The sequence below is a fragment of the Diadema setosum genome, chromosome 8 (assembly GCF_964275005.1).
Source record: "Diadema setosum chromosome 8, eeDiaSeto1, whole genome shotgun sequence".
NCBI classification, from domain to species: Eukaryota; Metazoa; Echinodermata; class Echinoidea; order Diadematoida; family Diadematidae; genus Diadema; species Diadema setosum.
Window position 1 is genome coordinate 13,257,450 of NC_092692.1, and position 23,099 is coordinate 13,280,548.

At 39.8% G+C, this 23,099-nt stretch overlaps 1 protein-coding gene across 1 annotated transcript in view; it reads right to left on the reverse strand.

Moving 5' to 3' along the window:
* The window catches only part of LOC140232278 (cytohesin-1-like), a 72,359-nt gene extending 52,135 nt beyond the window's left edge, over positions 1 to 20,224 (reverse strand). The window contains exons 1-4 of the mRNA XM_072312409.1: positions 19,938 to 20,224; positions 7,774 to 7,847; positions 1,475 to 1,539; positions 694 to 757 (exon numbers count right to left, since the gene is read on the reverse strand). Coding sequence (XP_072168510.1) covers positions 694 to 757; positions 1,475 to 1,539; positions 7,774 to 7,847; positions 19,938 to 20,058 — 324 coding nt within the window. The 5' untranslated portion in view covers positions 20,059 to 20,224. The remainder of the gene's footprint in view (positions 1 to 693; positions 758 to 1,474; positions 1,540 to 7,773; positions 7,848 to 19,937) is intronic.
* Between the last annotated feature and the right edge of the window lie 2,875 nt (positions 20,225 to 23,099).

Here is a 23,099-nt window from a genome sequence, read left to right on the forward strand (position 1 = left end):
TTCATTACTGGTTGATATTTAAACAGAAACTTTGCTGTCAGAAAGTGTGACGTTTGCAAGGTTTATAAACATAAAAACCTTGCATGTATTGGAAACCTTCAGAGTAACTCCCGTATCTCTGAGAACACAGACAAAGAGATGAACAACCCAAAAACATAAAGGCCCGAATTCACGAAGGTGGTACAAATGAAACCATGGTTTAAACCATGGACAAAAACTGTGGAGTGCCAAGTGTCGCACGGAATATTTTGTTACGAAATTGGTCATTTCGTCGACAAAATTACCATTTCGTTAACGAAATTACCATTTCGTGGACGAAGTGTTCATTTAGTTACCAAACGTTGTCATTTCGTTACAAAATAATCATTTCATTGACGAAATGGCAGATTTCGTAACGAAATATTCCATGCGACACTTGGCGCTCCATAGATTTTGTCCATGGTTTAAACCATGGTTTCATTTGTACCACCTTCGTGAATTCGGGCCAAAGCGTCCAGCAGTCGGGGGGGGGGGGGGGGGCACTGAGGCATAACAAGTTGATTCACAGGTCAAATTTGTCCACCAAACTAAAATGTACTCTCCACAAACAAGAGGGTACAACTCCAAGTTCTGGACCTTGACATGGGGTTCCCTCTACCACTGACTGGGTCAATGACAATCAATGTATGATATTCACAGCTGTACCAGCCATACCTTTTTGGGATCCATATTGAACCTGGTTCTTCCCGTGTTCATCTGTCTGGTCTTTGCATCAGTTCTGCGGACAAATCAAGAGGTGGATGACAGAGGCAATTTGTGAGATACACATGTTCTTCGCGGGTAGTGTCCTTTCTTCTTCTTCTTCTCTTTCTTTCTTTTTTTTTTTTTTTTTTTTTGGGGGGGGGGGGGTGTTGCTGTTTTTGCTGCAAGTTATTATAACTGAACACTAGTACCACCAAAACAAGCAATTTGTATTTAGCACCAGAATCACAAGTTACAAATATAAGATGAAAGTGCAAACTTATCAGAGATCAGAGATTTACTGTTTACTTTTAACATGAATTACTTCAGCAGCTGATTATCATCTTTGAAGGAAAATTCACATTCATTTATCAGAATGAAAGCAGGTGTTCATGTGGGTTTGTTTTCATCCTCCCAGAGTATGTCAAAACTGTTCATTTCAGTCACATCGTCATGACGGCAAAGTTACTCTCTTAGTATTGTTTGTTTGTATTGGAAACAAAAAGTATTCTATCATATCGTATTAAAATCACACATTTTCCCAAAATCTGTAGTGGCTGAGATGAGGAGGTAGAGTTGGGGAAGGTGTGGGGTAGGGAAGGGATAGAGTTGGGGAGGGGTGGGGTTGGGAAAGGGGTAGAGTTGGGGAAGGGGTGGGGTTGGGAAAGGGGTACAGTTGGGGATTGAAGACAGGGATGGGGTACTGGATGGAGAGGAACATACAATAGGAGACATTGTAAGCAATTCAGCTCACCTGCTGTCATCATAGTCCATACTCTCCAGATCTGCATTGACATTGGCAATCTCCTCTTCCAATTCCTGTGTGAAAACAGACACCAACAAAAACTGCTTTAAAGAATGGTAGCCATTTTAGTTATCATGAATATCTACAACTTCTTTCTTTTATTCAAAGTATGTTGTGTCTAATCACTGTACGCCAAGCAAGAAAAGATGGTAAATCATTTGAAATTAATAACTGTTTTCTGCATTTTTATTTACCAACATTATTGAAAGGAAATAGATGTATTCTTCTGTAGCAAGTGGCAGGCATTTTCAAACTTTCTCTCCAACTTTTATCCATGAATGACATATGGGGAACAACATTAGCAAGGGCAGTGTACTTCTTTTCATATGGGGGGGGGGGGGAGGGGAAGGAGAAATTTGATGTTCCTGTTCAGAACCACTGGGGAAATAAAAATACATAGTATGTAACATATTCTTTCATCATGCCTCTGGAAAATGCTCATCTGGCCCCAATTAAAGACAAGATGTTGGAGCAAACAAGGCCATCATCATGTGCAGGGACAGGCAATTTTTCTCTCGTCATCTCGAAAATCGTCATCGCGAATTTTCGCCCACGGAAAACTTTGCACGGATGGCAAATTTTTGCCAGTGGAGCATCACAGGGTCTCAATGAGGCGAGGCAATTGAAGCCTGGCTGGTTCCTATCACCCCTGATTGGGCGTCGGCCAGGATGAGTCTAACATCTGGTCCGGAGGTCAGGGGATGATTGAGGAGATTCCCCCCTCCCACTCCCCCCCCCCCCCAAAAAAAAAGGGGGGGGGAGGGGCAAAAAGAGCAAGATTTCAGGAAGAGGCGACTTTCCTCTAATTTAATGGTCATCTGTTGATGAGATTAACGATTCCTGATGAAACACTAGTCCAACGGACAGAGGTCCATGGACAGATGCATGCAGCCTTGCTTCGTTTCACACAACCCCACCCCCCCCCCCCACAAAAAAAAAAAGGTATTGAAATACATCTGTACAGTAAATATTTAAATCAAACTCAAGACAATTTAACTATACCAACTTTTATATCATCAAAGTTTTGTCAGCTATTCCTATCTGATTAAAGATAAGAAATTGGACTTGTAGAAGTATCCTAAATCCTAAAATCACATTTGAAAATCCAATGGAAAGGGAAGCAACACATCACATGGCGTGCCGTAAGTATTCTTTACAAAGAACTTGCAAATCACTGACATAGAATCATAACTTCCCATACAGTAGCACTGAACAGTCTTCCATGATGCCATCACACACAGAAAATATCTTGTAAAACCCTGTCAGCCTTTTTTAGCCTCCAACTACTCTTCCACAAACATGGAGCTTGTCTGCTCCCCAGCTAAAACCTGGTCTATACTGTACGTGTATGTGGTACCTGTTATCTCCTGTTAGATAAAGCTTTAAATTGTATTGTTAAAGCAAACATGCCCTGATAACTAGCAGCAAAGACCACACACTTTAAATCATCCAGTGCTCTGCCCAGTCCATTGTTACGCTGATAACTTTTTATTGAATGATAATGAAAACAAAATAAATTCTGAATGAAACAAAAGCAAACAATTGAGTCACCCTGCCAACATAATCACATGAATGCGCAGAATGCTGCAACATTTGTATGTGTTTTAATAGCTTGTGGGAGAAGTGAAACTCTGCCCAACTTACGAATTTTATCAAAACCAATGCCAATGTGGATATGGGACTGTAAAGTTGTTTGCAAATGTATACATTATGCATAGGAATACAGTGTAGCTTATCTGTAAAAAAGGTGTGAAAAGAATAAATGATAAAACTGAACTTGTAAGGTAAGGACATGCAATTAAATGTCATTGACCCAACGGTAAATGTAATACAATCACAATAATACGCAGTACAGTGAGCCATGGACACTGTTTGACCGACACCTCGGCAAAACAAACACGTAAAGCTAACATCGATTCACCCGAGCGATCAAAAGGTTTCCATTGTTTTAGGGTATTAACTGACCACGCTAATATCCGAGCAGAGATAACTGATAATATCCAGCCTTCATTTTTCCAAGAATGAAAGCACAAGGAAAGAGCATTGTGTGCCCTGGTGTGTAAAATGACAGCCAGTTGTAATCACTGGCATAAGATTTTATAGTGTATTGAAGAAAATGCACTAAAGAAAAATTACCGATAACCATTTCCGGTAAATCTAAGGAATTCTGTATAAGGAAGTCAACAATCCATGAGCATAACTACACTCATTTGAAATTGTACATGAGGATATGCACCTTTTGAGCAACAAAGCTCTGAGACTCGAGATGGACTGTATTTACTTTGCTCAGCTCCCTAGCTAAAACTCAATACATACATACAGTCTGTGTAACAACAAAGGAAAGCACCAAATTTTCTATACAGCAGCTGCTTACTGTCAAGAAACATGCACAACTTGAATGTCACGGCATTGCCAAAGTGCTTTGGTTTCCCCAGGTGCATTGAGGCATGAGCAATTACAAATTTCATTTCTCCCTGAGTGAGTCGAAAATGAAGAAGAAGAAGAAGAAGAAGAAGAAGAAGAGAAGGAGGAGGAAGAGAAAGAGGAGAAGCAGGAGCAAGGGCTGTCTCATTAATATGCAGGACTTTTATACATTTGATATCCGCAGTTTGTGCAACAGTAGGGTTATTGCTGTGTCTGGTGAATAGCCACCAACACGTAAAGTTCCTTGTGTGTGTCACATCAGCCATGATATTAAATCATATTGTGCCAGGCTAATCTTCTTTACAGATTCACATTTGTGTAAAATGCGATGACGTGTGTGAGATTTATTAAAGAAAAATATTCATTAAACATTCCGTGTGTGGTGAATATACAGGTGTATATGAAGGACATCACAGGGGCTGGAAGATTGAGCTAACTCATGAATAATGCGATGTCACTTACATGTAAGACATCCATGCTGTAAATGTCTCTATTTAAGTCTTGTGAAATTATTTGAGGCTAATGATTTACATGTATTCCAGAAAAGGCAGTACAGGTTACACATAATATTGCAGGTTTTGTTGCTGTTATTGTTTTTTCTGAATAGCCTTTTGACTATCCACCCACCCTGCACACAGTGCAAGTTGCTCACTGCTGACTGGAAATCTAGCAGACAACATTATGCATAGAATTCACGTCACACTAAACTGCATTCTACCGCATGCTCTACTCCATTGCATGGATCCCTTTCCAACCCTCCTTCTCTCAATTTCTTATTCTCTAACCTCAGTCTGCATTTTTTTTTTTCAACCAACATAACGAGGAGGTACTGGGATCTGGGAATACCTCCAATTTCGATCGGTAAGGAACACACGAAATTGGCTGCAGACTGTGACATTCTCCAAGGCTCAGTATCCTACAAAATATCAGAGTGAAGATTCTATTAGAAGATCAAGGGAGAGTTTGCTGGTTCATCTTTTTCATGTCGCCCTATCCACTGCAATATTTTCAGTGGTAGCTGTCACAGCCTCAGGGATGACTTGACATTTCAATCACATCAATAAACGACAGTGACGTAGGATTTGTTGGACTATTACATTACATATATATGTGCTACTCCTCCTCCAACCGGTAATCCTCTTCCTCCCTATTCAACCTTTGGTCCTTTTCCTTTTCCCCACCCTTCATGTTTTTTTTTTTTTCCCCTTCACTTTTCTCCCCTTTTCTATCTTCTTTATAATATAATGCTTTGTCAATGTCATTCCAATCTTCTCTTTGGGCACCTATGCAAGAAAAGTGGAAAATATTTGGACAATTTCTGCAATATCTACAGGAGAAGAAAGTGGTATTCCTCCAAAAGTAATCCATACAGTGAAACCAGACGTTTTTGCATGCATGAAAATTATGCAGATTCCATGAGGAGCCAAGATTTGGGAAGTGAAATGCACACGAAAGTTTTGCCTGCACAATGCATCGAATGCCAGCACTGGCCATTTGCGGAAATTTCATGCCGTGAAAAAGGCTGTCGGCTCCAACCAGTGAAAGTTTCATGCAGCGAATGTTCCTGGTTTTACAGCCAATCTTGCAAAAACTTGCAGAAAAGATCACACATTTCCTACAAGTTTATATGTGCGAGTATCCTACAGCAGAGTTACAATCAGCATTGTGACCCCCTGCAAACCCCCTCTACAGCACACATCTTAAAGGTCCTGTTTACCTTTGGAAACAGTGATTTAAAAAATTTTCAAGATATGACATTTAATGCATTTGTGTAGGTCTGTTGCACCACATAACATCCTATAATATAAATTTTTTTGCGATAAGGCCTAAAATATAAGGAGATATCTGTATTTTTCTCAATAAACCGTAACTGTAGATGGTTTGGGTTTTTTTTTTTTTAGTCTGGAAACATTCTTATTGTAACTATAACTACTGTTCACATTTTGTATATTTAACAATAATTAACATCGATTTTATCGATACAATTTATTACAGTGGTTGTTTCTATCCCTCAATCACATTTTAGAACCGTTTCAAAGCACTAATGCTGGGTTTTGGTTTCATCTGTAAATGGCAAATTATGCCTTTAATAGACAAAAGGGTTTGTAAATGTCAAAGCCATTGTTGGTATGATCACTCTCACAGGTATTGCAGCCATTTTGATGGATGATTTGGGAGAGGTGATACTGTATTGACAACACAGAAAGATTGCTCCCCTCGGAGTATGATTATTTCAACACTTGCTTCCGTTTTCCGGCAGTCACACCCAGAGTGATCCCTTTTTACTTCAAACATTCATACTGTAAAGTTATTGATCTTTGACTGCCTGCTCCCTGGAGTGGAGTTTTCTTAATTTTTTTTTTCAATATCAATGGGTGGGTTTTTTTTCTTCATTCTAAGTAGTAAAAAAAAGAGAAAATTGACTGAATGGTGGTGCATTTTAAACAATGCTGTTTCAAAGGTTAAACTTTTTTTTTTCTATTTCATTTTTCTGCTTTCTGGTGTTTTTTTTTTTTTTCTGGGGAGGGGAGACGGTTATTCAGAAATATTCATTTGGGGATGAGGTGGCTTAGCTTTGGGTCTGTGCTTTGTTTCTTTTCTTTTTTATTCAAATGAGTTTTTTTAAGTTTTCTTTATTTCAATCAGGTCTTTATCTGAATGTGTGTGACTGGGCCTTATGAGCCAATTTCCTCTAATCATTGGTGGTAAAGGCTTCTACACATAAGCTGGGAACTATTTTACAGACTTTTTACACAAGCTTTCTCTACTTTTGATACCGAACATGCAAGCTGTCATAGAAAATTTTAATGACCCTTGCCCTTTTAAAACAATGTTAACAATGGTATGTAAGGCAAGGATTTTAGTGATGTATGATTTCTTATTTCTTTGTGTCAGGGGTGCATAGAGGGGGGAAGGGGCAGAATGGCGTAACATAGTTATAGGTCACTTTGAATGGTAGTGTGTATGTCTTGTGTCTACAATTAGCGCGACTGTAATCATTAAAGGTTGCACATGCTCTCATACTACGAACCAGGCAGAAAGTTTTCACAGCGAGCGAGCGAAGAAGAAGACTTTAACATGTTATATGCTTCTTTCATTAGGCATGTGGCCTTTATTGTTGGTCATTGATTATGCAGCTGCCTTCATGTGTCCATACAATTACAGGATGATTTATTTGTCAGCATTAAAATGGGCTAATGCAAACATCCTAGGGAGGTCTCAAAGTAATTGACCTGGTCACATGATCCTGATGCCTTCTGCATACAACACTACACTTTCAAGAGAATGTTGCAGAGCTTTTACTCAACTTATGCAAGGAAAAAACTCCTGTGTCAAGTAGAATGGGCAAGTACACTTGATATAATTAATAAAGCTACAACTGAACCATGTAATAGTGAAGAATATGCTCTTAAATAAAAAAAAAAAATTAAAAAAAATCCATATATACACAATTGAATATCAGTAAAAACTATCATTGTACGCTTTGTATGAGTTCTGTACACAAATCTTTCTCCATTTTATTTTGATAAAGCAACACTGAAGTCAAGGAACTACTTTGTAAACAAGTATGTAAGAGTGTCTGAAGCCGTGAAATGCTTTGGTCTAGAATAATAGGGAATTTATAAACGTAGGCATGCTGCATCACATTTCAGGAAAAACAATCAATTCAGATGCCATATCAAATGACTTACTGATGTCTGAATCTGCAGTATCTTTTTACACCCATTTTCAACATTGTATTTACAAGTATTGTGAATTATATTACTGATTCATTTTGATATTCAAGATTCAGGGCTGTTTTCGATCTGAACTACATTACATACCCTTATCTCCTTGAGGAGTTGCTGCTTGGCTCTGCTAATGTCCTGCAGCAGTTTCAGCTCCGTCTCCGTCAGATCTGAAAGATGGATTGTTCACAAAAAGGTTGTGATTTGATTAGTGCGAACGCATCACATGGACGAGACTGAGGTAAATACATGTACAACATCATCAACATCACAGCACAGCAAATCATTTCAATCACATTCAGGAAATGTTAACCCGTTGAGGACGTACCGATTTTGCTACAACATGCATTTCCCATAGACACCTGCCCAAGTATACTTGGGACTTGTCCTCAAGGGGTTAAAATGCCTCACATGTATTATTCATGGTTATCATACATTTACAACTGTGTACATGAGCATAAACCTTGGGAGTTCTGACTTAGATCCATGGAATAAAAGGTGAGGAAGCCAACCTGGGAATATTACAAATTATGATTGCTGCCAACACTGTAAACATCTCACACATTATACAAAGCCCTCTACTCAATGTCATACAGTGTACATATCTGAAACGGCAGTTGCAGATGTTCATGTTTTTGAGCAGTTTGCTTTACACAAAATTTTCTTACATTTCATTGATCTGTATGGTGCATAATGTACTTGTAAGTACAGGAAACTCTGTTTTCCACCACTTCAGCAATTTACATTGTATGCTAATTTGTTTTAATGCATTGAATGATATACTGTTGATAAGGTTTCTGCAACATAAAACAGCGAACATATGTAATACAATTGTACCAATAATAGCAGCTGCGAATACACACCAGTAGTAGTAATGACAATGTGTTACAAAATGTACGGAGCATACAATTGTATACTGGTATATAAAAAGCACACTGCAGTTGCCAAACAGGGAATAAAATAGAAAAGAAAAAACCGGGGACTAGATGCCCCATCACAATGCGTTTGACATCATTACCAGCATCTGACAGCCTCAGTTTGGAAGCTCCTGTGATTACAAGGGAATGCTTGGGCAGGCAATCCAAATAAATTCTCTCGGCTCCATTGGGCTTGCTGTATACCTCAGAGGCCCTACCCCAACCAACACAAGGAGCAGGTGATGCAAGCAGATAGGTTCCTATTCAAGACGATCCAAGAAAAGCCACGGCCTTTTCACGATCATTGTCATCGCTCTTTTCTTAACTTCTGACAGGAGCTCTAAACGTCAGGAATCTCCTCCACACACATGGGTGTGCAGTCGATTAATCACAGCTTGTTTATTGTTAACTTCGCAAACTGTCCATACCCTACCAACAGGCATTCACAATGGTGCTACCTCACTGATGCACACACAATGAATGCAACCATCTAGGATCCTGCAGCACTCCTAAAACCTCATCAAAACACAAAGAACACCCTATACTTGGTCGTGAGAAACTCTGTAAAATTTCACGAAGCAAACAACTAAAACAATATGAAGTAGAACAATAACTCCTTCACTTTCACTTTCGGCAGCGCAGTCACTCTTAAGCGTGTGTAGTTACTGGTGTGGTAGAAAAAGAAAAACACCACTAATCTGCAAAGCAACAGCGTTGTGTGCTGAACTTCACTTTTGATTCCTGTGTACACAGTCTAACTTTTCACTTCCCAAAGTTTACCATCAGTAATAAGGGATAGACCCTGACCAAAAAGAAGAAGAAGAAGAAAAAAAAGGGTCTTGAATGGGGTGTATTTGCAAGGTTACGGTGCAATATTTGTTCTCCTGGATGAGCAACCATCCATATAGGTACTGGAGCAAGGAGTTGTGACATGTAGGCCTACATTATGTATTCTATACCTGTCTAGATACCCTCCTAACAAAGCACGCCACTGCTAGGAGGAGCGTTCTCACAGATTGGAACTTTGTTGACAGTTGTATCTGAGATAAAGAGACAGTCATCACCCGGCAAAACAATACCTGCTGATTGACACTTCCCACTACTTTTCTCTCAAGCTCAAAAACCACTGCAAGTCATCCTAACCCTTTGTATAAAACACAGAAGTCCCGTTCATACACACAGGATGGTCTGAAGTTATAATTTGTTGACAACTGATTTTTTGCAGTGCAATGCAAAGCCATTCAGTTAATTGTGTGTGGAAAAACACAAAAACATACAAGCTTGGTAACGCTTACTACATGCATTTACAATAAGAATAACTGTCCTGCATTAGTTCTTTTGGGGGGAAGGGGGGGGGGGGGGGGGGGAAGGGCTCTAAAGATGATTTGCCCTATGTGGTGTGTATGAATGACACACAAAGAAACCATCAATTATGATCTTAAATCCCATAATGCAACTCGCCATACTACAATGTAGGTCCGCACACTCGGGTGCCCGAAGTCACAGTGCAGTCAAATAGGCCTACACATCATGCATAGTGTAGAGATAAAAACTCTCAATTTGCAGCTGAGTGATTTTTGTTTCATTTTGTTATGTTTTGTTTTATCCCGTGTGTGAACAGGTGCAAATAAAATTAATTTTTTTACTCAATGATGCAAAAAACCGATAACTCCTACATAAGCCCTATGTAAATGCAGCTGCTGTGATGCATTGTACAATACTGCATTTAACTCACTGACTGTGGAAACCTAGTGAGACCTGTACAAAGTTGTGGGAATCTGAGAATCTCACAGAAATTGAGTTAAGTACACATACGGGAAGGCATACAAAGTGAATGTACCACAAGGAGGTGGTTCAATTTCCTTGACAGAATGAAACAGATCCACTCTATTAAAAGAGTTGAACAAAATTCAGACCTTCAGCAACAGACGCTGAACCGATTGAGTGTCAAGAATAAAGCATTTGTAGTCATTTAACACAATTTGGTAGCTTGCGATAGTCAAGACTGGTTTTAGTCATATCCTCACAGATCTACTTTTAGTTGCACAAATCGCATTGAGAAGAAGGACCTACTTTCAAGTGGTCACCACTTTCTCCTCACTTTTCTGTTTCTCTGTGGTTAAAAAATTCATTGACTTTTAAAGCTTTCACCTATCAACTGCCTGAAATTATTGTCCCAAACTGTCGTGGGTAATACAATACAAAGACCTGTCCATGATCCAACAATATAACTCTCATCTCCACATGATTTCCATATAGACATCACAAAACTGAAAAATGTCTCCAAGAATGCAACAAGGCCAGAATGAGCATTGTAAATTGATGTACTACATGTATGTACTTCATATGGTATCAGTGGTACAAGCATTGCAAAAAACCAGTCAAAACTTTTTAAAGCATCCAACAGACTTCTGTACCCATGAAGACAGTGTTCCAATTCTATGCTGGATGATGATGTGTTCATTACCATGCTTTAATCATGCCAATTCACTCCTGCCTGCCAATCCAATATCAATTAAGATGGACAATTAATCTTCATGTTCGCTGGTTTCTAGAGCAAGTGAATATGTACATTGTATGCAAATACTATATTGTACGCAAATGGCTATGCACATAGAATGTTATACAGTTTACATTGTATACAGACCAATCCCCTCTTCTAGCAGAAATAAAACGTACCTTTGAAAGCTGTCACTCACCACCACTTAACAAGAGAAACCGAGCATACACGATCCAAGCAAATGTACTACTAGCGGACAATTGGTGCCACACATGAGTACCTGAGAGAAACTCATGATCATTCTTAAAATGACATTAATACCACCAGGGACTCAGGGAATATGGGAACCTACAATGGGTATTGCATGCTCTTATAGCTATCTCCGGCAGCGGGAGGGTTAATCCCAGACATTACAGGGGCACAGCAGTTCATCTTTGGCTCCCTGCGTCTGGAATCTCGGTGGTATTTTAATGCGACCACTCGTTATCAGCCGAAGTTTGTCCGGTACAAGCATTTTGTTTTCCATCGGCAGCAGAGGAATACATGACATAATATAGGCCGTGACACGTTTCCGTCTAATCCATGAAGCTGGCTGGGAGACCTCTGATGAATGACATCTACATTGTGCATCACAAATAGCTTGAATTTTTAGATAGGCTATTATCTATCACATCAAAACATTCGCATCACACATGTATACTAGTCCTCCCAATTCAGTTCTGAAGAACTGCATTACCGTTTCCTTCTTTCTCTACCCCCCTCCCCATTCCTCCCCCTCCCCCTCCCCCCCCCCCCCCCACATCTCCTTCCCTCTCTCATACTGAAAACAAATAATGAATTAACAATGCCTCTGGAAACTTAAGTAGTTATACAGTATTACTGACTTGCAGTTTCCCACAGACCTGTCCAGACAGTATAAACTGTTGGCATGGGTGACATAATTACAGGGCAAAAGTATATCCCCATAATGAAAGAAAAAGAAAGGGAGAGTAACAGAATATATGCTTGAATATGCAACTGAATCCTTAATTTAGGTCATTTCAAGTTTAGTTGGGGACCCTAGTTTCACATGACTCACATGATAGAAAGTGAAATTTGATTGCCTTCTGTGCCTGATGCATTCAGATGAGCTCTACCGGTACTTTGTCATATACAAGTACCTGAAGCATCTACAAGAGCCTGATGTCTGTGATTCAAATTATACAAATTCAATGATAAAAGTATTTGTCCTGGTGGGAAAATCAAGGAGCTTGAAGCCCCTTGGGAAAACCAAGGAGGTATGAGAGAACCAACCTCACGCATGATGGAGAATTGTGGTATCATATGCCCCACACAGTAGGGCCTACTGTAACACAAGTACATATTAAAATACAACATGTAAGCCTGAAGCTGGCAGATACAAAATTTGTAATGTACTGTAGCTGTGAGACTAATTGTACGAGCCCGACAAACACTTGTAATAGCAAGACAGTGGATGATCCTTTTTACAAAATTAAATGTCCAATGGTATACTTGCATGAAGGACACTGAAGACATTAATCTCATAATTTGAGCAAACTGCAGCTTTCTACTTATCATACATTTGAAGGGAATAGAGCCAGCTACGGTATGATCTCTAGTGTGTTTGGTTCCCAAGCACAATATCATCAATACCAGTACCTCACTTTTCTTTTCTCTTTTTTTTTTTTTCATCAATACCTCACTCTCTCTTGCAATACTTTCATACCTTTCAATGCAAGTGCAATGTACATGTAGGAGCAGGTACATGTACAGATACAGGCACTTTTTAGTCAGCACATTCTGTATTCAAGACACTTTTTTGAATATATGATAGGGATGACTGTGCAATGTGCAATAGAGCTCACGTGACTGAGAATCTATTATGCATGCATCTCAAGAGAAGGGCAAACTGACGTGTTCATTAGGTGGGAATAATTTCCCTGGTATCGCATCGCAATTAGCTAAATGCATTTTTTTATACCACCACTACACAAAATATCTTTTGTGTAGCAGTTTGTGTTCTTTTTTTTTTCAATAGAAGTGTACAAAAGACTATTTGAGATATTGTTCATCAGCTGAAATTGCTAATAGAATCTGAATCGGAAAATCATTTCCAACATGAGTCCAATAAACGACAGAATGTTACAACCGTGTCATTCATGTCCAAACTGAATTCTTGACTTCAAGCCAAATGGACTTGCCCTGCACCGATCAAATGCTAATACTACCACATGACACATTCCAGTCCTTGATATCATCAATGCAGAACAGGAATAACACATACACAACATACAATAAGCCTCTATATGTTTGCTGCTGCTGTTGTTGTTGTTGTGCTTACCATGCATGGGGGGCCTCATCAGAATGTCCCTTCACAACCCAAAGTCCCTCTTCTGAATGATTCATAACTATTAATCACCCCATCCAAAGGGAAGACTTTCACTTTTGGTGCCCAGTCCCAATGATCATCTCGCTGATGTTAATCTTGTGCCACGCATCGATCGATCTACGCTGTCATACACACCGTGGGATACACTGTTTAGGTGCTGTGATAGCGAAATGAGTCCTACACATTGCAGATGCTTGGTACATGTAACTGTCCTACGCACTTGTGCCTATGTCCACGTATAATACAGGCCTTCGAGTGGGCAGTAAAAATGTATGTGTGGCTCTACCCAGGAAGGAAGTGGCGGAAACCTGCCGGGAGAATAAAAAAATAAAATGGCCAACTTGTCACTGGGAAACTACAGCTTTCTCTCAATCTCTCCAGCTCTCTCTCTCCCTATCCTCCCCCCCCCCCCCCCACAGCCTTTCACAATTTTTCCAGTTTAGATTCTCATCCTGTTGAATTTTATCGTTGCTTCAAAAGCAAGGAATCACCAGGTCTGTTTTGACAATCCTGATGACAGTGGAGTGCACATTGGTAAGAGTCTGGAAAAACAATCAATATAGCTTTTCATGAAAATTATTGCATGCTGCAGTGTGCAAAATGTCCATGACTTATGTTCAATTGTACCTTTAAATGGCAAGGCACAACATGAACATATTGTTTAAATATGTATATGCCTGAATCTTGCATTTCAAGATCCAGCAAAAGTCACAACAAAATCATACTATGAAACAAAAGATAACTGTGAATTTAAAAAAGCATATCTTTTGTAAATGACAATCATGGACACTCATATAATGTACAAAATGCATTTATACAGTGTATGCCAGCCAAACAAGCAACTCCCATTTATATAACAAAGTCCTCGGGACAATTTTCTTTCGTTATCAAAATTTATATTCATTTAATCTACTATTATATCCCAACAAATAAAGTATATTAAAAGATCTAGATGATTTCGGACCCTGAATTCTACTTGGTTGTATCCGACATTTCGTTATAACCGTGTTCGTTATGACAGGAGTATCGAGTGCACTGCATTTAGTAACAACATTTACCCATGTGCACAGTGTACAACTTTAGAACTGGTTTCACTAGTAGAGAAGAAATCAATTTCTAAACAAAGTCAAATTATCCATTTTAGTCATGACATTACAAACATATCCATTTATATCATTTATTTTTGTGGCTTTAACTTCAAGTATAAACTGTGAGTCTTGAATCATATTAAGATGCTTTTCTAAATCTTTTCAAGCACAACAACAACAGAAGCAGGATTTGAATGTGAAAAGGATGCGAAATATTCCATGTGGAGATTCCCTACAAAGGCACTTGATACCGAAATCTTTTCCTTGCCAGGTCAGTAAAGCCATGTGCAATGCCGTTCTGATCTGCAGGCTTACTCCTGACTGGCAGAAGTTCAAAGCCCCACAGGAATACTGGCTATCACCCCAGAGGTGAATCAAATAGCAACACTGACAGCTCTTGAAGACACAATTCCCCAAGTTCTTCTGACAAATAGGCTCAGTCAAAGTTGGGGCAGCCCGTGGCTATAAAAGATCACCAGCAAAACTTCAGCAATGGGGTCGGGCCTCTCTCTGCTAGCAGTACAGGGATGGCTATTGTTCCAGCCTGCCACCCATTGATAGGGGTTAGGCCCTCCCAAACAAATGCCCTCATTATTTCAACTCATGACTGCTCAGTCGTCGGAGGAGATCAAAGCCAGCGAGCCAGCTTTAGAGGGGGTTTGGGGGTACCCCAAGTATGTCATTACCGGTAATGAGGGAGGGAAGAGGATGGTAGGGGGTATACAATATGTAGCTCCTTCTGAAGCTTGTCCTTTGTATCAGATGAAATGCTACCATGCAACATAATTCTACTAACTGCAAGGGTGCTTTGAAGCACTGCATGACACTACCCCCCCCCCCCCTTTCTCCTCCCTACAGACTCCTAGCATCCATATAATATCAAGCTTCCATACAACACAACAGCCAGAGCAAACATTGTCACATTCTGCTTCAACCAGCTAGTCATAATATATTATACCCTCAGTCAGACTGAAAGCCTGCAATGAGCTAGCGTCACTGAAAAAAAAAAAATAAAGAAGGGGGGGGGGGTTGAATGTCTGCGTGTGATTGCACACACGGTGCGGCAAATTCCAAAGAACTTCAAAGTTCAAGTATTGTATGGCATTATGAGAGTGACAGCTTCTAGTTTCACAAGGAGGCATGGATCACTTGGTTCCTAGCTCTCTCTGACACAGAGTTTCATGTGCGCCATGGTTTCATGTATGAACGACAGTAACATATACTTGCCAACTGGAACATCTGTATTTATGGACAACAGTCACTGCGGGAGAATGTTCACACCAGGTACAGCACAGGGTTGTACAGTAATGATGCATGCCATGAACCTATTTTGGGTTGCCTTCTCATGCACCTAAATTGAGCTCTACACAAAATCTGGCAGCCCAACCACCATACAAAAAAGCAACCACACACACTAAAAGACAGCTCATCCTAGTAGAAGTTAGATTGTGAATTTCGGTTGTCCATTGCTAATTTTGAGTTGCTCAGGCCCCTGATTTAAAAAACAAAACAAAACAAAACAAAACAAAAAATACATGGTTTAAAAAAAACTATAATAATTTGGTGTCCTGAGATGCTAAGCTGTCTGATTCCCAGAGCAGGAAAAACAAGAACAAAAAACAATGTACTGTCCATCTTACATATGTTGTTTGGTCATTGACAAGCATTTTAAAGCATGGTATACATCGCTGAAGTATATCAGTTTATGTCAGACACAAATATATCAACATCAACAATATTTCAAAACAGAAGTTGTAATGACGATGATTTGGGAAATACTTGTACACATGCATTCTGTTTTTTTATCTTCTTGGTCACCATAAACATTTACCAACATCAGGAGGTCACTTTACAATACACTGTACATTTATTTGCACAGTAATACTATGTGCTGACCAGGGAGGTGCTAGAGAAGGAGAGGCAACTAAAGCTCTCCTTTGAAGTCATGCGCGACACCGCCGAGAAGTTATGCGTTCAACTACAGGTGTTAACCCATGTGCTTTGACAAAAGAGAGCATCAATAATCGGGACTAGCGCTTTTACATCAAGAAATATTTGCTCCTACTGCAATTCGCTCTCTCCTTCAATGTGATGGCAACAATGAATTTGTGTACCTTGAATTGGAGCAGCGAATCAAAATGCAGTGTAAAACTCACAATTTTAACAGCAAATAGTTTCAAAACACGCTGGAACACGCTTTAACGGAGTACTTTATTTGAAAGATCAAAATATCCCTTATTAAAAGATAGAAAATTAACATGCTGAAATGTGCGCATTATAGAAAAAATTAGGTTTTAGGGCCTAATTTTCATTTCCTTTCGATTCGCGAATTACGAAGAAACTAGAAATACATGTTAATAATATTGAATTCTTTCCTAAACTATTCTAAATCAATTCAAGTATTTCATATAAAATTTTGCGGTGAAATAAAGCTTGTAATTCAACGAAAGGTGAAATGCGTTCTTCGTCTCCGAACTTCGTCTTGCAACTAGAGCGGTGCCGAGCATGACTTCAAAGCGTAATGGAATGCTAGACATCCCATTGTAACGCCTTGAACCCACACATGCGTTTGCATGAATTACGAAGAGTTGCCACTCCATCTCTTAACACCTCCCTGTGCTGACAATCAATGGTATTATGAAGACTGTGACCTCCTATGCTGGATACTGACATTCTGTATGTGTTGTCATCTATCATATCTTGATCTCTTCTCTTATTTTGTATGCGTAAGGAAACTCATCGAGTCGGGAGGCGGTCTAAGCTCAACGCCGCATCGGGAAGAGTAGGAAGTACGGAGATGACTCACAAAGCCCTCTCTCCAAATCTAATTTTACTCATCACGAATTACAACCCATCAGATCACGAATCACAGCTCATACGCAGTGTTACATTGACATTTAATGGGCACAATGGTTTGGCAAGCAAGCTGAAGCTACAACACAAGACATAATGCTACAATGTACATGATACATTGTCTTTAGCAATTAGACAGGAATTACATCTACATGTACAGTTGTATGTATTGCCTCAATGTCTAGATTCATTTGTCATTTGAAGTTATTCTTGTTTTGCTGGATGGAATGCACTGTATTTTCTCTGACTTTTTATCTTTCAGTAACTTTCAGGAAAACAGTAAGTATTGCTCTTTACACATGTGACAATTACCAGTATGCTACATCAATATTTTGGTTTGTTTTGAATAAAAAGCAAGTCATTTCACATTTTTTTTTTACTATTGCGTGAGTCATGAACACTGCGTGCCCTACAGAATTACACGTGTACAATTCCTACATTCCTACAACAATTTTGTATCTCAAACCAAAATAATCATCCCATCTAAAGGACACTGGAAATGAACTGTATAAATTTGGCACTCTGATTAAATGTTTACATTTGTGAAAAAGTCTGGAGGTTTTTCTTCTTCGTCGTCTTCTACCTATTCAGTACAGTCCTTCCAGGTGTATCATTGTACTACATCTACCTGTACTGAGTGTGCATACACGCCCAGCTGAGGTTAATATTGCCACTTCATCTTCACTGAATAAAATGAAACTGCACAAACAATGTGGCCAAATCGTGATATCGGTCCTCTCTCGTTCTGCATGTGCATCTCCACTATGTGCAAAGTCTATGGAGGTTGAAAGAAGTCCCCGGCTATGACAAAATGAATGGCGGTGACAGGAGTGGTGGACTATTTCGCGATAATGCCAACAATGTTTTACGTCAAAAGTGTGTATCATATTGACAAGGCCACGGGCGACTGGGTGTGGTTTTTCTTTTTTCAGTCACATTAAATACAAATACAACTGTATGTTTACTAGTATCTCCTACAGAGGTACTCATGCATATTTATAAATCATCAAGTGTAATGAATAAATAAATAAATAAATAAATAAATAAATAAATAAAACACTCATACAAGTATATGAATAACTTCTACAGTATTTCAAATGTAAACCACAGGTTTTTAAGCACAAGTCAAGAAAAAAGAAGTCCCAGGTACTGGTACTTGAAAATTTGGATACTGGTAATACATGCACATACAAGTACATGTGTATGACTATTTTTTTTAATGAATTTGGAGGTCCATATCTTGAGTGTACCTTGGTATACAAAGTTACATATTACGCAAAACCATTACAAAATTTATATGAACAGACAACATTATAGATCATAACAAGACTACAAAGAAGATAGGCCATGCACGACTATTTTAGTATTAAAGAGACTTTTTACATGCATTGTACTTAGTTTCTCACTAGATGGTCTATTCTTATTCAATAATAGTGTGAGCATTGCATCCATCATTCCAATAATTGCACCTCTTAATGCAGTCAGAAAGTATTGTTTCACAAAGTACCAACATCTATAAACTTTTCACAGAGGATTTTATCTCATTATGTCTGATCATCAGAGGAAATGAATTACAGACAGGGTTTCTACCGTTCATGTACGTATCACAGGTATAGTACTGTACGTGTACAGTCACATATCTTTTTCAAGTCAGGATCAACTTCAGTTGTCAATGACATGGGCAGAGACTCCAACTCTCCCGCTTTCGACGGGAGATCTCCCGCCGAAAGCCCACTTTTGCAATATCTCCCGTTCTCCCGCTTGAGATTTAATTTCTCCCACCCTGGCTCTGTGTCTCCCACTTGAAATGATGTTTTACTTTGTGTCTTCGTATGTTGAAAAATAAGCCTTAGATAGCACAAGAGAGCATCAAGAACCCCAATTATTAGAGCTTCCATGGCCCAAGCGGACCCTGGACCCCAGCCGCAATCAACTTCGCGCTCGTGATATGCACTTCGCGCACATCAAGTTGGAGTCTCCCGTTTCGTTTGTTTGCTAGGGGTTTCAGGCGGGAGAATCTCCACATCAGAATGTGCTTCGTAAGGGGTTGGAGTCTCTGCATGGGCATTATTGGTGCGTGTATTTTGTATCGTCAAGTACAATGTATTTGTGGAAACAGCTCTTCCAGCCCTCATTGATCGACTGTTGATATTCCACAGCACAGCCACTGCACAGGCACAGTGAACTCACATGATGAACAGAGAGAGACCAAGCAAGGACCAAGGTCTATCAGTATCAATCAGTATCATCATCGAAACACGAACAGTCAGAGAAGATTTTATACAACAATAATGTCAATAATGATAACAATTCATAACAAATTCAAAATTCACATGAAAACACCAGAGAGAAATATTATTACCCATGCATGCCCCTTTAGACAAGCATATTGTGTATGTTTGACCATTTGCAGCAGCATGCGTGCGTGCGAGTTCATTATCATGAGTACACTACAGGGGTGTAGCCTAGTTGGAGTAGTAGGGACTCTCAGCGGCATTGAGCATGAAACCTACCGGGGTGAAGCTGGGCGTCTATTGAGGCATACTCCGGATCGGGTATACCGGCGGGATATCCAACTCCGACCGCAACTGGAGGCATCGCGACCGGCAAGTTGACCGGGCTTTCCGTCATCATTTTCGGCGATAAATATCCAAAGAATGTTGACAAGCGTTTCTGTCACTACCCTGTGCTGATCATACGAGAAGTAAGAAATATCAGGGCTCCGGCAAATTAGTAGAAATCACTCTGATTTAATGAGCAAAGTCAACAATTCAATCGCCCCACCACACAATGCAGTGCATCACCTCGCTCCGAAGCCGATAACACGGAAGTTCCTGAATGGAAATCGGTTACGTACGTACGTACGTACGTACGTGTGGACGTGTGCGTGGTTTGTGTACACCGTCGCGTACCGTACCGAACATATTGAGCTGCTCGTTATACCTGCCCCATACCCACGCCGCACACTGCACACTCGAGTGGGAAGATTGAAGAAAAATGAAAAAATGCCGGTGGCATGATGAAGCCATCACCAGATGGCGCCCTATCAAATACAATTTTGTAAGTGATCAATGACCGGATACGAAAAATTTAATGAGCATCAATATTTCGTGACTGATATAGTGAGGTTGATTGTGATAATAATATAAGATTCATGATGAGTATGAATGATCAAATGTTCGTCATCATACACACTTTGGGCACAAAGCTTAAGCTGATAAAATAAAATTAGGTACTACAATTATTTGTTCAGAAGTCATCAAGTCAAAAATGAACTACAATATTGCTGGTTTATTCAGACATCAAGTCATGACCACCGTCTTGATAAAAGGAAAATGACGGCAAAATATTCGCGTGGACTGAGTCTGAGTGAATGCAGCAAGTTTAATAGTAGAACACATAAGTAAAAGTTTGAAGATTTTAGAAGTTATGAATGTTTATGTTTTCTGTGCAGCCGATGAGAAGAGTACAAAACAGATTGTGACACCACGTATAAAGGGAAGAACAATATAAAGAAAGTACAATGAAAATTCAACATATTGTATTTTTACTTTTTACCATAAAGAAAGAGCACTTGTCTCTTTCAGAAAACAGGGGAGATAATATGGGGGCATCCCACGAGACCGACACCCACGAGTCATACGGTCCACGAGACCGACATCAATAATAGGTTCATGAGTCATACAGCCCACGAGTTATACGGCTCAGGAGTCATACAGCCCATGAGTTCGACACTACGCACAAAAGGCTCATGAGACCGACACTAAGCGAACATAGCCCACGAGACCGACACTAAGCAATAAAGGCTCATGAGACCGACACTAAGCAAAGAAAGCCCAAGAGACCGGCAGTAGGCAAAATAGGCCCACGAGACCGACACTAAGCTAAAAAGGCTCACGAGACCGACATTAAGCAAAGAAAGCCCACGAGACCGACAGTAGGCAAAGAAGGCCCACGAGACCGACAGGACAAACAGCGCCATCTACATGTCAATCACATGTACAGGGTGTTCCATGAACGGAAAAATAACATACTGGCGGGTGTAATTTCGTAACACTATCAATTGAAAGATGGTGACCATCTACATAATTATGAACGTCATCAAATATGTATTTCTACATACTTCTGGGGAGGGGGGGGGGGGCAAGTGTGTCAGGGAGCGACATTGTTATCAAGTAGAAAAATTGAATTGTATTCTTCATGCCCCCGCCCCCCCCCCCAAAAAAAAAAATAAAAGAATTAGTATTCTTCATCCTCCCAAATAAAAAGAGACAAAAAACACAAATGAATTTAAAAGAGGACAATAACGATGTATGGATTAATTTTAGAGCTTTGATAATGCCATCGTGTTATTTTTAACAGGCTTTCCCAGTTTTGATTTAGCTAGAAGATGGACAAGATATAAATTTTAATAATGTAATTCTACTTATTAAAACGTTTTATATCGCAGGGATTCACCTCAATATTGTGGCTTGTGTTATTCTCCTCCGAACATTACATTTTATCGTGAAATACAATAGCTGTTTTTATGGATGCATCTGGTTTTTTCTGAATCCCTAACGCTACCTTAATAGACGATTACGTTATTTTTTATTTTTTATTAATACTAAATCAACACCCTCGCTGGTTTATTGTAGAAAGATCTGTTACACACTTTTACTGTACTTTGTTTATTTTTTTCACAAACACACACCCATGCAAACACAATTAAAGATCCTAATCATTTCAGGGGGGGGGGGGGGGCAACTGATGGGGTAACACCCTGCCGGAGATGGCAACTCTTCTTTTCCATCTCTCATATCTTCCTATGCTATTATCAGGACACCCTATATAACTTATTGGTCTATAGGTGGCGCTGTTCATCCTGTCAGTCTCGTGGGCCTTCTTTGCTTAGTGTCGGTCTGGTGAACCTCTTTTGCGTAATGTCGGTCTCGTGAGCCTTATATGCGTAGCGTCGGTCTCGTGAGCCTTGTATGCGTAGCGTCGGTCTCGTGGACCTAAAGTGTAATGTCGGTCTCGTGGGCTTTGTTTGCTTTCTACTGTCGGTCTCATGAGCCTTTTGTGCGTAGTGTCGGTCTCGTGAGCCGTATAACTCCTGGGCCCCGTTGCTAGAAACTTTGCGTTTAAACGCAACTTGCAACTGATTGTCACTGACCATTCTGATTGGCTCAGGGTCTGCCCTATCAAGAAGACATGCATGCAACAATGATTTTGATTGGCCAGTGACAATCAGTTGCAAGTTGCGTTTAAACGCAAAGTTTCTAGCAACGGGGCCCTGGGCTTATTTTACTTGATGTCGAACTCGTGGGCTGTATTTACTCAGTGTCGAACTCGTGGGCTGTATATCTGGTGGGCTGTATGACTTGTGAGCTGTATGACTCGTGGGCTGTATGACTTGTGAGCTGTATAACTTGTGGGCTGTATGACTCGTGGGTGTCGGTCTCGTGACGTGCACCCGATAATATTGCCTTTTCATGTACAGATGTATGTCAGTTACAAGTTAAGGGTATGTTTACTTTTCATTACAAAAATAAGTTTTGTTGAATTTCCTTTTTCTTTACATTTACAAAGTCCATTCAAAATAATAATTGGTATGATTTTGGTATCACGATTATGGTAACTATGTAAAGCACAGGGAGAATCATCATTGCTAATTCTGAGGCACAGCTGCATCA